Genomic DNA, 14,219 nt, shown 5'->3' with positions numbered 1-14,219 from the left:
TTGATGTTTAATGAAGTGTCACACCCTTATGACAAAGCATAACTAATGTAAATAAAATGCCAAGCCCTGTACATCCTTGTTCTTATCGATGACATGTCTTTTGGGCGACCAGTTAAGGAAATATTTCCTACAGAATTCGAGGGGCTATTCTTAATCCTCACATCAGCTGTTATAAAAATGGATAAGCAGCTGCTGTCGAGCCTGTAACCACGGCAACTGTTGCCTCCAGGTCTATGTTGGCGATGCTGTACAGGAGCACGAACGCGTGTCGTCTCAGACGTCTGGACGGCACCTTTTTAAATATCGCCCCTAATTTCCCCCCTCTCTAGCCCAGTCACCCCACCCCCCGCCTCACGTGGTCGCCGGGCGGGTGGTGAGGAGGGGAGTGTTGGCTCGACCGCTCTCAGATTAGCGGGATGCGGCACAGAGCGCACGGCGCCGCGGGTGGTGTGTGAGGTGCGTGTCGCTGCCCGTCGGTCTGCGTGTGTGGACAAGGAGGACGGATCCCGTTCACCTCGCCGCCCGCTGCCGCCTCGCCATCGCGCTCCGCCAGACTCCGTAGAAGGTGAGAACATTTGATGAAAGAGCGACGATAGTCCGGTGTTCTGCAGATGGGAATCTCATACATGTATTGAGGAAAACGCATTTTGCATCAGCGCTCTGGATTTTATTCATGACGCTGTGGAACATCCGCTGTATCCAGCATGCAGTCATGGATTTACTTAAAGGTGTCTGTATCAGATTTGAATAACTGACTTTATATTTATGTTGATGTGTTGTAAATACATTTGTATGTTTATTTTGTATGAATAAAAAAATAGCGTTATTACTATTATTATTATTATTATTATTATTATTATTATTATTACTATTGATATTCTCTCCAGCACCAAAAAGAACAAAAAGTTACATTATAATGCGAATCTGGGACACATGAGAGAAGCTGAGAGCCCATGTGCTGATGATCTCATTAAAGACTGGTGGTGTCAGGGAACTTTTGATGGATTAAGATGTACAAGATTTACAGTATCATCACCCTGAACCCATAAAGTGGATTATTTGCAAATCGTTTTATTTCATGTTGCTGCTCCAACAGCACTGCATTAATGACCTTGTCTTTAAAGTGCCTGACAAGTGTCCTTGTCTTTAAAGTGCTTTGCATTTCTTATATCATTAATTACTCAGCATTTTTTTTTTAATTGATTACTTTTCAGGAATGCAGTTATGAAAGCCTCCTTAATAATGCATGCTGTTTGGACCAGTCACAGACTCGGGAGCATTCTTCAATCTATGTACAATATTATAGCCATTAGATAAATTAGCACATTCTATTGAAAACTATTTCTTGAATAGAAATGACCAAGAGATTGATGATAGAGTGAGTGAGTAGGCTGGTGACATTGCATCGTCATCCAGTGACCTTGATCATCTCTGATGCTTGTGCAGTGAGCAAGATTTTTAGATCGCTAAAACATCTCTGTGATATCATTGAAATGAGTGACTTTTTGCCAATATCAATTATGAGAAACTTTGGTCATTTGTGTGTCTTACAAAATGTGTTTTAACACTAGTTTAATGTTTTTTTTTTCTCTGTTTCCAGGGTAGTATGAAGAAACGTGTTGGTGAAATTGACCCAGGAACATTTTTGGAATTTGACTTTGTGTAAAACCATGGCCATTACTACCATGTATAGGATCCGATAAAAACAGCCCTGCTTTTTACATATACCAATAGCAAACACACACACACACACACAGATACTCACACATACACAAAAGCAATGGGGCTGGATATAACACTACAGGAGTCTTTCTTAGGGCGTAAGAGGCAGCACCTTTGCCACATACGCAGGAAACTAAGGCCTGTACGGATCGCTGGCTTTGTCCTCAGCCTTGCAGCAATAAGTTCAATTCCCTTTGCCTTTAGTGCCTTCAGCTGGAGTTTGAGCTCCTCAGAGCACTCAGAGGCCATATTATATGGACCTGTCCCTCACCGGACTCTTCTTTCCACCCAGCGGCAACCTGACTTAAACGCATCAACAACCCACAGCAATGGGAGCCAGGGAGAATACCCAACAGATTTATTCACTCTGGAGGAGCGGAAACGTGGTGCAGTGGTGCTACACATGTTTGGCATGCTCTACATGTTCATTGCCCTGGCCATTGTGTGCGACGAGTTTTTTGTGCCTGCACTGACAGTAATCACTGAGAAATTGTCCATATCGGACGATGTAGCTGGAGCCACATTCATGGCAGCTGGTGGCTCAGCTCCTGAGCTTTTTACGTCGGTCATCGGTGTGTTCATCTCACACAGCAACGTGGGCATAGGAACAATTGTAGGGTCAGCTGTATTCAACATTCTTTTTGTCATTGGCATGTGCGCAGTCTTCTCCAAGGAGATTCTCAATTTGACTTGGTGGCCGCTTTTCCGAGATGTTTCCTTCTACATCCTGGACCTGATCATGCTCATCATTTTCTTCTTGGATAATGCAATCAAGTATTGGGAGAGTATATCTCTGCTGCTGGCTTATGCTGCCTATGTAATTTTTATGAAGTACAATGCAAGGGTCGAGACTATGGTGAAAGGATGTTTGAATCGGAACCAAGTGGTGGAGGTGGAGGCCCAGCCCAAGGTAATCCTTTCAAACACTTTTCCTAAATAAGCATGTTCATTAAAAAGTACAGTCCAGAACCTTTTATTTAGAAGTAGGACTGAAATGTTGCAACAGGTAGACATCGCTCAGGTGTATGACTTTTTCACACTGTGACTTTTTCAGTAATACAGATAAAGTTAATTGGATTATGAATTAAGCAGTGACTTATCATTTAGTAGCTTTAGTGGAATCAAAGCAGGCAGTCTTGTAATCCAGGGTAGAATTCATTTGGATTTTGACACCAGCCATTTTTTTTTCACCACTGTGTGAAAGGACTCCAAAACAGGTTATCAGATATCCATAATAGTATTTAAAATATGTATAACTATAAATATCTATGACAAACTCATGGAATTAAAAAACGATTTTCATGAAAGAGGTATATGTCTGCCATTGGTTTTAACAGCTGCTGCATCTGTTCATCCATTGTGTCTAAAGGCATTGTTCCATTACTTTAGCTTGTGTACTTCTTACAGGGATAACCAGTTCTATACCAGTGTATTTTTGTTAAACTGCATTCAGTTAGTATGGCAGGACATGTGTGTCATCTCGTGACAAATTAGAATTATTTTTGTAAACCTTTCTCTTTTACTACTTTAACCTTCAAATCGGATGCTAAGCACCTCAATGATCCTTCAATGACACCTTCCATAGATTTTTATGAGCTATACAGGATCAATGAAAGCAGAATAAATGGACAGTAACACATTAAGTATGTTTTATTTGAATGTGACTCATCATAGCATTAAGATAACATATAATGTTTCCATATACGTTTTAAGCTACTTGTGCTTACAAGCATGATCTTGTATGTTGTCCTGTTGCTGATATATATTTCTGTGTTATCAAATCATATATATCACATCAATAACTATCTACTATCCAAATGGATTTAGGTTACTTTGTGACACAGGGTTACATTACAAGGATATTAAAGAATGAAGAATATTTAGTCAAAAGGCACAAATGTGTGAGGTAATTCCACCTATACAACTAGGATTTCTCACTTTAAATTCTATTGGTGTATCTGAATGCGAATTGTCACAATGTTTAAAGGTCTACCTTTAAAAGTCCTAATGTATTTGGATAATGTAATCAAGGCCAACATGCTATTAGTATATTTAAATTTTAGTAGTTCTGTTACCAAAATAGCATGACCTCTTGCAAGCATGTTCTCATTCTAACCTTTATTGCACTGTTCACTGCATCAGTGCAATGTAAAGCCCAGTCCACTTGGGCCACATAGACATTTGGATTTAAAAGGGCGAAAATCTGACTAGTAGCCGTTGTTGCCACAAAACAAAGAAAATGTTAGAAAAGTAACATGAACCCTAACCCAAAATGTTCTCTATATATACAGTGTACATACTCTTGTTAATATGTCATTTAAATGTTGACAAAAAAAAAATTAAGATCCTTTTGATTTAATTACAGCATTCAGTCTTATTGAGTAGGAGTTTAAACATCTTGACTTGGCAATAGTTTCCCACTTGTCCTCTCAAAAGTGTTCCAAACCTGTCAGAATGCAAGAGTATTTCTTGTATGCAGCCCTCTTTAGGTAACCCCACAAATTGGATTTTGGTCTGGTCTCTTATTAGGCCATTCCAAAACTTACATTTTCTTCCTGTGAAGTCATTATTTTGTTTATTTGGATGTTTATTTGGACAGTTGCAAGGTGAAATTCCTCTTCATCTTCAGTTTGCTACCAGATATATGACTATTTGACCAAAAGTGGTATTTGGAGCTGTTTTCCTCTCCAATTCCCTCCATCTTGAATAAAGCACCAGTTACAGCTGAAGGGACAGTGGTGGCAGTTGCTGGTTTGAATCCTGATTCGCCAAGGTGCCACTGAAGTGACACTGAGCAAAGCACCATCCCCACACAATGCTCCCCACTACTCACTAAGGGTGATTGGTTAAAAGCAGAGGAGTTTCACAAAAAAAGATTGTGTTTCACAATGACAATCACTTTCAATTTAAGAAAAGTAGCCCCAAATACTGCCACCACCATCCATGACCAATTTTTCTTTGTAATGAAAGGCTTTCATCTTGCAACCCTACAACACATATAGAGAATACAGGAGATTGTTGTAATTCATGTAGAGACATGTAGTAAAGAATCATTTACATTTACGGCATTTGGCAGACTTACAACGTGCTTTCAAGTTACCATTGATGAAGAGATCAATTCCGGGTCACTAGGAACCCAACTATGAATACAATATTTTTATTCACTCTGTTGTACATTCTGTACACAAGTTCGACAATAAGAAAGTTACAATTTAATCTAAATATTCTTTAAAGAGGAAGTTCTTCATCAGTAAGCTTCTATAGGTCAAGCCAGAAAGCTTCTATAGGTCTTGCTGTAGGTCTCTTGTCAGCCTCCCTGGCTATGAGGTTTCATTTATTTCACCTAATTTTTTGATGACTGTTTACACTGTGTTCGCTTTTGTTTCATTAAATCCTGTGGAATCTTTTCCCTTTCAACAATGACTGGCTGTTGCTTTTGCAGGAAAGTGAGTAAATCCTACTAGGACAGCTGAGCTTAATTTGGAATTAAGTGTGTCTGTGTGTTAAGTATTAAGTGTCAGAGTGTCTTTAAATCTATGGCAGGTGTGTACCCAAGAAGACTGAAGGTAGTAATTACACCAGTGGACAGTGGTTCAACAAAGTTTTAGGCCCTGTCCACATGAGACTGTTTTTCTCAAAAAATTCTGTCTGGTCTGGCCCTGTGTCCATACGGGGACCCCAAACATTTTTTTTTCTGAAACTGGTCCAGAGTGAATTTCTCTTTTCGGTGTATCTCAGTGGATGATTTGTGCAAACGCTGACCTATAACCCAAAACCAGTCATACATACAACAATGACAGATAACATGTTTGTGGTTGTTCTGCAGAAGCTGCAGAACCTCATAAAGCAACTACAAGAAATCTTCTTTACGGTGCAAATTTCTAATCTCCGTGTGGATGACAACATTTCAGATTTTTGGAAACCAAAAATGTATGCGTTTTCGTGTGGACAGGACCTTAGCATATGGGTGTGCACACTTATGCCAAAGCTTTTTATGTTTTTTTGTCAACAGATGTGTTTGTTTTTCATTTGAATTTGCAGAGGATGTCGGCCACAATAAAGGTGGGAAATGTTTTGAATTTGTTTATTGTGGCCTCATTTTTATTCACAAAAGTCTTCCATGTTAACATCTGTGTGTTCACTTTTTATATCCAGTTTAAGGGCTATGGACAGTGAGGCAGAGTTTTCTTTCTTCAATTGAATTTAAAGGCATGGTTTGGAATGGCTATAATTTGTAGTATGTTACATAATATTTAATATGTCACATACCAATGCACTGTACATACATATACACAACTATGTGTATATTAATGGGCAGTGGTTGGCTAGCAGTTAAAGAAGTGGCCCTGTTATCAGACGGTTGCCAGTTTGAATGCTGATCCGCCAAGGTATCACTAAGGTGCCACTGAGAATAGTACACAGCACAGCACCGTCCCAACACACTGCTCCCCGAGCGTCTTTCGCCTGCTGCCCACTGCTCACCAAGGGTAATGGGTTAAAGGCAGAGGACACATTTCGTTGTCTGTACTGTGCTGTGTATCACAATGACAATCACTTCACTTTTACTTTCACTATTGTGTTCTTTGATACATTTTACTTAGTACCGTGCCAACATTTTTTGGATGGAGATGACACTGTACATTTTCTTGTGTTATGATTATTTATTCACAACTAGCTTAACTGTGGTTAGACCCATCAGCACTATGTTGCCAAAAGTGACATCTTTGTTGGAACCCTACTTCAGTTTAGTAGATGAAAATCAGCCAAATGTTTTTAGTCTGTCATGTCAAGTGCCATGCAAATTCTACAACCCTAAATGTTTTTTCTAAAGTGTTAAAATGAGGGGGGGATGGCTGAGGTTCTAATTTAAGCTTTAAATGTAATTAACAAAGCTATACATAGTTACAGTATCCACCAGTAAGTCACCAACTGCATTAACGACCACAGTGGACTAATTCATCACCATTACAATCATTATTTTTGCAACGTAGTTGATTTTCTGGCAGCAATGATTCGTAAACTCATATAAGAAAAGTGTTTTTCTGTATCAGTCATCTTTGCAAACCAACTCGACTCCAAACCCTTATCAACTTCTTGTGGCTTGTGACAACAATCTGGTATTAAGGCATGAAGTTGCTTATGGACTATGGGAAAAATAGTCTATGTCATTTGCCTTTTGAGTGGGGTAGAGTGGGGCTGCAATTGGTCTCAGTGCAGGATTTGTGATTATTTGTCTACTACAGTTGTAGAGGTGAAAAAGTTCAAAGTGCAGTATAGAGAGCATCTGTCTATGTTTGGAGGTACTGAACAATGCAGAGTAGTTGTTTAGTCCAGTGTCATGGTGTACATTGCGTGCCCATTGTAATGCTATTGGTCCATTTGAAGATCCCTGAAGCTGTAGATATTACAATGATGGTGGCTGTGGTGTCCCTCTGGTTTGTTTCATGCTAAGTCGACTCGTTAGCAGTTCAGTGCTAGGGACTAGCATCTGGTGGTCTCCTCACTGGGCTCTGCAGGTACACTTGATAAAGTGCCATGGAGAGAACAAACAGAAGCAGCGGCAGATGATGGCATTGTAAAACTGGTACAGAAATATATGGCTATAGTGGGATATTTGTGTAACAGTGGCCCGGTATCCTAACCAGGACAGCCTAACTAAGGTGAATTTAACACTGTCTGTGCTTAACAGGATGACTTTGTGATAAAGGGACTTAACAATTGACACTGTGTCTGTGATTTTTACAGAAGTCCATAGTTAACAGATGTGTTTTAAGTTTAGGGCTGTTCTGTTGCGGCACACCAAGCTGTAACTTTCTGTACTTTGGATACCTTTGAATACAGGGGTTGTAAATAACTAAGAGTTGACTTAGACCATTAAGAGCTTTATAGGTCAAAAGTTGGATTTTGTAGTCAATCCTAAATTTGATGTGTGCCAGTACAGTGATTGTAAGACAGAGGTGATGTGTTTTTCTAATTCTAAAATGTTCTAATTCTAGCTAAAGTTTGGCTGCGGCATTGTGAACTGCTTTGCAGTAATCTAACCTCGATGTGATTAAGGTGTGGACCAACTTTTCTGCATTGTGCACTGAGATCATGTTTCTTATCTTTGCAATATTTCTATTCTGAACAAATGCTATTCCAATGATATTATCTACATGCAAAGTGAATGAGAGATCTGCATCAATGAGGACACATGGATCCTTTACTCCTGTATTTGGTGAGATAGAAAGGCTATACAGAGTTATGAGAGCTTTTGTCTGGCTGCTTGAAGGACAAGAGCTTCTGTCTTGTCAGGGTTTAAAAGAAAGAAAGTTGGTGAGCATCCACTGTCTAATGTCCTTCAGACAATTCTCTATTCTGTTTAGCTTCTGCCTCTCATCTGTCATTGCTGATAAATACAACTGTGTGCCTAATACCATGTATCCGAATGATGTGACCTAAAGGTAACATGTATAAGGAAAATAGCAAGGGCGGAAAATACCTAGGGCGGAACCTTGTGGAATACCAAACTCTACCTTACTATGTGAAGACGAATCACCATTCATGTCCACAAACTGATACCGATCAGTAAAATGGGATGAGGGCGATTCCCTTAATCCCAACAACATTATATGCTATGATGAGGTCTCAATTCCAATTGATATACTTCATGAATGTTATTGCTGTCTAGGTACGTGCACAGTTGCTGGGCTACAACATTTTCTCAAATTTTCCAAAGGAAGGTTGGATATAGGTCTATAATTCGAAAGCTGACTGTAATCAAGATCAGTATTTTTAATCAGGGGTTTAATGACTGCTACCTTGATAAGACTTGGTATGTTGCTGGTGCTAAGTGACAAATTAATAATTTTAAGGATAGGAATTATAACACCGGGTGTAACTTGTTCAAGGAAACTTGTAGGAAGCATATCTAATACGCAAGTACATTGGTTTGGCAATGAGATTACTTAATTCAGGCTCTTTATGAGGGTTGAAGCATTCTAATCGGTGGCCTGCTATTTGAAGATTATTTTCTGTACTAATATGCTTTTAATCTCATCTCTATTCATAAGCATTTTAGTATTACAGAAGTTCATAAAATCGTTGCTATTATGTTGATATTGAGTGATAGTATCCATGCCTGTCTTATTCCTTGTTAGTTTGGATACAGTATTAAACGGGAATCTGGGATTATTTTTGTTCTTGTCTATTAAAGAGGAAAGAGCCGTGCTGACATTTACATTTACAGCATTTATCAGACGCCCTTATCCAGAGCGACTTACAATCAGTAGTTACAGGGACAGTCCCCCTGGAGCAACTTAGGGTTAAGTGTCTTGCTCAGGGACACAATGGTAGTAAGTGGGATTTTGAACCTGGGTCTTCTGGTTCATAGGCGAGTGTGTTACCCACTGGGCTACTACCATGCTGAGAGCCTTCCTATAGTTAAGGAGGCTCTCCTTCCTTGCTATTCGGAATTTACTTCGACGGCATTTACATTCTGATTTCCATGAGGTCTTCTTAAGTTAGTATGATCTTTACACCAAGGTATTAAATTTTACATCTGACTATCTTCCTTTTTTGAGGAGAGCAGTGTTAATTCTAGGCAATAAGGGAATAAGGAAATTCTGTCAATAAGGGAATGATCTGAGATTATCTCAGATTGTGGAAGAGTGACTATGTCTGCTATATTTAAAGCAAAGGTCAGTACAAGGTCAAGCGTGTGACCACCTTCATGAGTAGGTCCTATGATGTTCTTAGTGAGTCTTCTAATTTATCACAGTGGATGTTAAAGTCGCCGACAATTAAAGCTTTATCCACAGATACAACCTGCTGTTTAATCTTTGTGTAATCTGCTGTGAAGATACTGTGCTTTCCTTTTTATTCTAGTTGAAACTGCTTAAATGCATAAAAAAATATGCATCTAGTATAAAGACAGAGTTAACTGATGTGCTGAATGTTGCTAGTAGGGAATGTTTCCTAAAGAAGTATTTGTTCCAGTGCATTCTAGCATTCTTGGAAACTGGGATGGAACAAGGCTATTGGTAAATCACTATAACTGAAATGAAGTCGCCATTGAGATTGAAACAGAGTTGCTATCATAACTCTTGTGGACTTGATTTTTACTTCAGTACAAAAAAATATTGATGTATTGGTTTATTCAATATTTTAAAACGGCAAGTAAATGCAAGCTTGATTTATATATAGCAAATGCAACATTGATGTTATTAAATTGAGGTCATTTAGATTCCATAAAATTATATTTCCTTAAATTACTACATCACAAAAAAGCCAAAACAGATATATAAAAAAAAGCCTCCAAGATTAGAACAGAAATTTCAGCCATACCTAAAATCCCGGAATATGTCTGTGCTATGGGTTTACAGAGGGAATCTACCCTTGTGTGACCTTAAGGTAGGCATTCTTTATCAGGATAGCCCACTCGGCAAGTCTTTGTGGTAAGCTGTTGTTTCAGCAGACTGGATAGTCATCAAGGAGACATCTCATATTATTTACCAGCCAAGCTCCATACTGGGCATTATTGTTTGGTGCTTTTTTTCTTTAAGGTTATGTGCTTTCTTAACCAACTGTATTAGACAGCATAGAATGATCACAACTGAATATCTTTCTGTAGTGTCATGCTAAAACACATAACTGGAAAGAATGTTGGAATGCTCACAATCAACTGGGGAATGGGAATGTAAAATAGTCCCATTCTTATCTGGTTATCTCCCAGCCTTGCTTCCTCTATGGTCCTCTGACAACATTCTGATGTGAGGATTAGATTGTCATGCATTTTGTGTGTATAAACCACTGTGTCAACAAACAAAAAGATGGTGCAGTAATATTGTTTTTGTCTAAAGGCAACTGTCCCAATGTTTTTAGCCATGTTAAAGACGTTTAAAAAAACTGAATAAAAATGGGTCATTAATACCACTCTTGTAGAGACAATCATAGTAAGATTGATGTTCTACTTTATGAAAATGAGTATTTTTCCACTGAGACGTAAAGTAGGATATCATGTCTAGCCACAAAATCCGACTTCCTTCCCATCTATGAATTAAGCTGTGCAGTGTGGCTGTGGAAATGGAAGGTGTGACCCTTGATGCATTATGGAGCTATAAATAGAAGCATTCACCCTGCATCCTCTATTCATTGCATCAGACTGTGTATCAGAGGTGGCTGTGCACACCCTCAGTCTGCATTACACATCCTGCTGTTCAGAAAAGTTACACTGATCTGAGATTGATTTTCCCTATTTCTTTTATTCTGCAGTAGATGAGGAATGGGATGACAAGTCCCTATGTCAACTTTTAACAATTTCAGAAGACTGGAGTGACAGGTCATGCATAATCAAAACCTTGCTTCTACTGTCAGTAAGTTGGTCTGCTATCGTGCAATTTGCAATGTCTTCCAGTGTCCTTCCTTAACTCCCTTCTGTTAACCAAAGCTATTGTCCATGCAACGCACCAACCTAGACATTCTTTGAATGCATTAAGAAAACTCATTCTTGTCTCACTTCTAAATGGTGACAGCCAGACCAATGCATAAAATATTCCAGAAGTCTCATGTCCTTTTTATTTCTGGCCAGAAGTCTGGTAATTGGTAATATTGGTTAGGACATTTCTATTTCTATATGTTCATTTTAAGTGCAGAAGAAATTCTAAAAGCCAGCTGCATTGAATTTCAGTCGTGCTGTTTGTAGCGAAATATTTTTTCTCCCCTGGTCTGTAGATATTCACAAATGGTGCACACCTCCTCTTTCAACACGTACTTTTGCATGTGAGATAAAGAACATGGCACATATTTCTAAAGCTATTATGTCCGCTAACAATTACATGCAAAAAAGTGAGACTCTCAGTCCTCCCAGATGGAGTGTTAGGTGGGTGTTTTGCTATGAGTGAAATTATGGGTCATCATCAGTTAAAACAGTTGACAGAGAAAGTAACAACTGAAAAACAAACCTGACATTTTGGAGATATTTGGCCTCTTTGTCCAGGTGGGCTTAAGTTCCATGATAATCGGTAGGTCATTCAGTCTTTGTTTTATTCTGATTGTGTTATTTTATGATTTTTGTGCTTCTTGTTGTATTCTAGAGTGTATGTGGCCTACTCTGAGTCTCTGTGTATTTTGTGAGACAGCAGATGCTGACATTTCGATTCCCACCTACTGTTCTGTGATAGGACTGTGTGGTCTAAAACCAGGCATGAATTTTATTAGGCTTCACTTTACCAAAATAATACTTTCACTCCACTCATGTTACATGAAATAATAAGATTTGTCTATGCAAAAGAGTACTGTTATCTATAAAATTTTATTGTTATCTTGAGACTGTTCTCTGAGCTGATCGATGCTGTTAGGAGACAATTGTTACACATATTTTCCCATTGGTAAAGAAAACTATGACATTTTTTGGCACATGTAAAGTCTACAATAAGACCAATTGCAAAGTCTGTGTTTTTAGAAATTATGAATAAATGAAGTTAATGGATTATTTCTAGAAATCTAATAGCCTGTGTCAGAGCATATGGAAAATTTTACCACACAGTTGTGGACTAGTGGGCAAGCAAGCAGATCTAAGGGTTGCAGATTCAAATTCCGAACCAACAAGGTGGCACTGAGGTGCCTTTGAGCAAGGTACCTTCACCACATACTGCTCCCCTGGCGCCTTTCACAACTGCCCGCTGCTCACTAAGGGTGATGGGTTAAATGCAGAGCACACATTTTGTTGTGTGCACTATTCTTTCTGTGCATAATGACAATCACATCACTTTCACATCACATCTCTCTCTTGGCCTAAATCACTGGATTTAATTACGTAATTTTTAATGATTTTTGTCTTCCTCTATTACAAATGATAAGGCAGACAGATTTAATTTGATTCATATATTATTGTGGTGGTTGAACATATGACAGTACTCTGGAATGTTTCTGTTCCTTGAGCAGTATGTAAATCAATCATTCTTAGTCTTCAGAAATGTGTGAAGGATCAGTATGAGCTAAGTCCGTTTCTTCTCCCTGCTGTGTAACTCGTTTTCTAAAGTGTCCTAGCAGAGCACAGTGCAGCATGTGATATATATTGATTCAGTATTTACTACTACTAAGCGCTGTCCATTTCTGTGTGGGTCTTACAGAGGATCTGGGGGGAAGGCCAGAACAGAGTATTGAGGGGTTGAGGGTACCTTCAACCTTTGATGCATAATGAGCAAGTGCATTCAAGTGGCCTAGAAGTGAAAAGCGTGCATGAAAAGCCTAGGCTTCAGCTTAAGCCGTCGTCAATGGAGGACATTTCCATGATTTGCCCATTGTTCAGCACCCTGTTTATTTTGAACTCAAGGACTGAGGCGTGCAGTGGCTCCTAATATATTCTACCAAAATTTAGCTTTGCCCATAGATTTCCTCCAATTGGTACCCATCCATAACAATGCAAAAAGACAATTTCTGAAAACAATGAGGGTACAAATAAATAAAATAAATAAATGCAATAAAAAATAATAATAAATAAATAATAAAAAATCAATAAAATCTATCTATCTATCTATCTATTTATTTTTTATATGTCTGAAACCAAGCCATAGTGTGTATTAAGTTGCTCAGCATGTTCTTATGGTGTTGTATTTCCATACCTTTAAAAAAGCTCCATCAAGGTCACCCATGCAAAATGTAGTGGCTTCTTCCTCAGCAATAACAGTAGAGTCACCTGAGGGGTGGAATTGCTCAAGGTGAACTGAAGTACGAGAAACTGGAAGCCCAATCAATAGAGGCTATTTTAAAAGCCTGGGGAATTGGGTAATGTAGTTCCCACTGTAACAACATGCCAGCAAGGACATAGTGTTCTTGACTTCATCAGCTAATTTGTTCTCCAGGCATGTCCTGTAGTACGCATAACCCTGCGACCTTAGATCAGTGCCACATCAAACAGTGAAAAGGATGGAGATAGCATTGTATATATCTATGTGTGTTGTCACTGGATTTAATAACATTATTTATATACAAAAACAGTCTCATCCACTAGCAAGGAATGGGTGATGTGTTACACCACTTCCGATGCAGCTGCAGCCTCACCTCGGTGTCATCTCCAAGGTGACCCTTAAGTGAGCAGGAATAGAGACAGAGAAAAAAAAATCACTTGTATAGTGAAATTCCCTCCCCCTCCTATCTCTTCATTCTCCCTCTCTCAGTCTGTGTCATGTGATTGATGTCAAGGTCATTGTGTGAAGATAAGATTCAGCCATCAAAGTGTACATTCACCAGCCAGGGGTGCTGCCGTAGTGACAGAGTGTGATGGGATAAAGTGATAGATGTACTATGATTTTGTTAGTTATTTTACATTAATTAGATCAGAATTGAAAGCATTATCCCAGTATATATTCATTTTCACATCTTATGGGTAGTGCTAGGAGAAATATAAAGTGGGGCAGTGGTGTTCTAGCTGTAATCAGAAGGTTGCCGGTTCGAATCCCGATCCGCCAAGGTGCCACTGAGTTGCCACTGAGCAAAGCACCATCCCCACACACTGC

The 14,219-nt window shown here is 39.0% G+C and overlaps 1 protein-coding gene across 10 annotated transcripts in view; it reads left to right on the top strand.

Moving 5' to 3' along the window:
• Positions 1 to 258: 258 nt before the first annotated feature.
• The window catches only part of LOC114784599 (sodium/potassium/calcium exchanger 2-like), a 50,749-nt gene continuing 36,788 nt past the window's right edge, over positions 259 to 14,219 (top strand). For 6 of the 10 annotated variants that reach the window (XM_028970169.1, XM_028970152.1, XM_028970128.1 and 3 more), the window contains exons 1-2: positions 259 to 565; positions 1,601 to 2,632. In XM_028970169.1, the coding sequence (XP_028826002.1) occupies positions 1,781 to 2,632 (852 nt within the window). In that variant the 5' untranslated portion in view covers positions 259 to 565; positions 1,601 to 1,780. Of the gene's footprint in view, positions 566 to 1,600; positions 2,633 to 5,763; positions 5,785 to 14,219 lie in introns of all 10 variants that reach the window. The other 4 variants (XM_028970144.1, XM_028970119.1, XM_028970107.1 and 1 more) reach the window with 1 other exon arrangement.

This window comes from Denticeps clupeoides, chromosome 1, assembly GCF_900700375.1.
Source record: "Denticeps clupeoides chromosome 1, fDenClu1.1, whole genome shotgun sequence".
Classification (NCBI taxonomy): domain Eukaryota; kingdom Metazoa; phylum Chordata; class Actinopteri; order Clupeiformes; family Denticipitidae; genus Denticeps; species Denticeps clupeoides.
The sequence above is the reverse complement of the archived record's forward strand: the minus strand, read 5'-3'. Positions and strand labels throughout refer to the sequence as shown.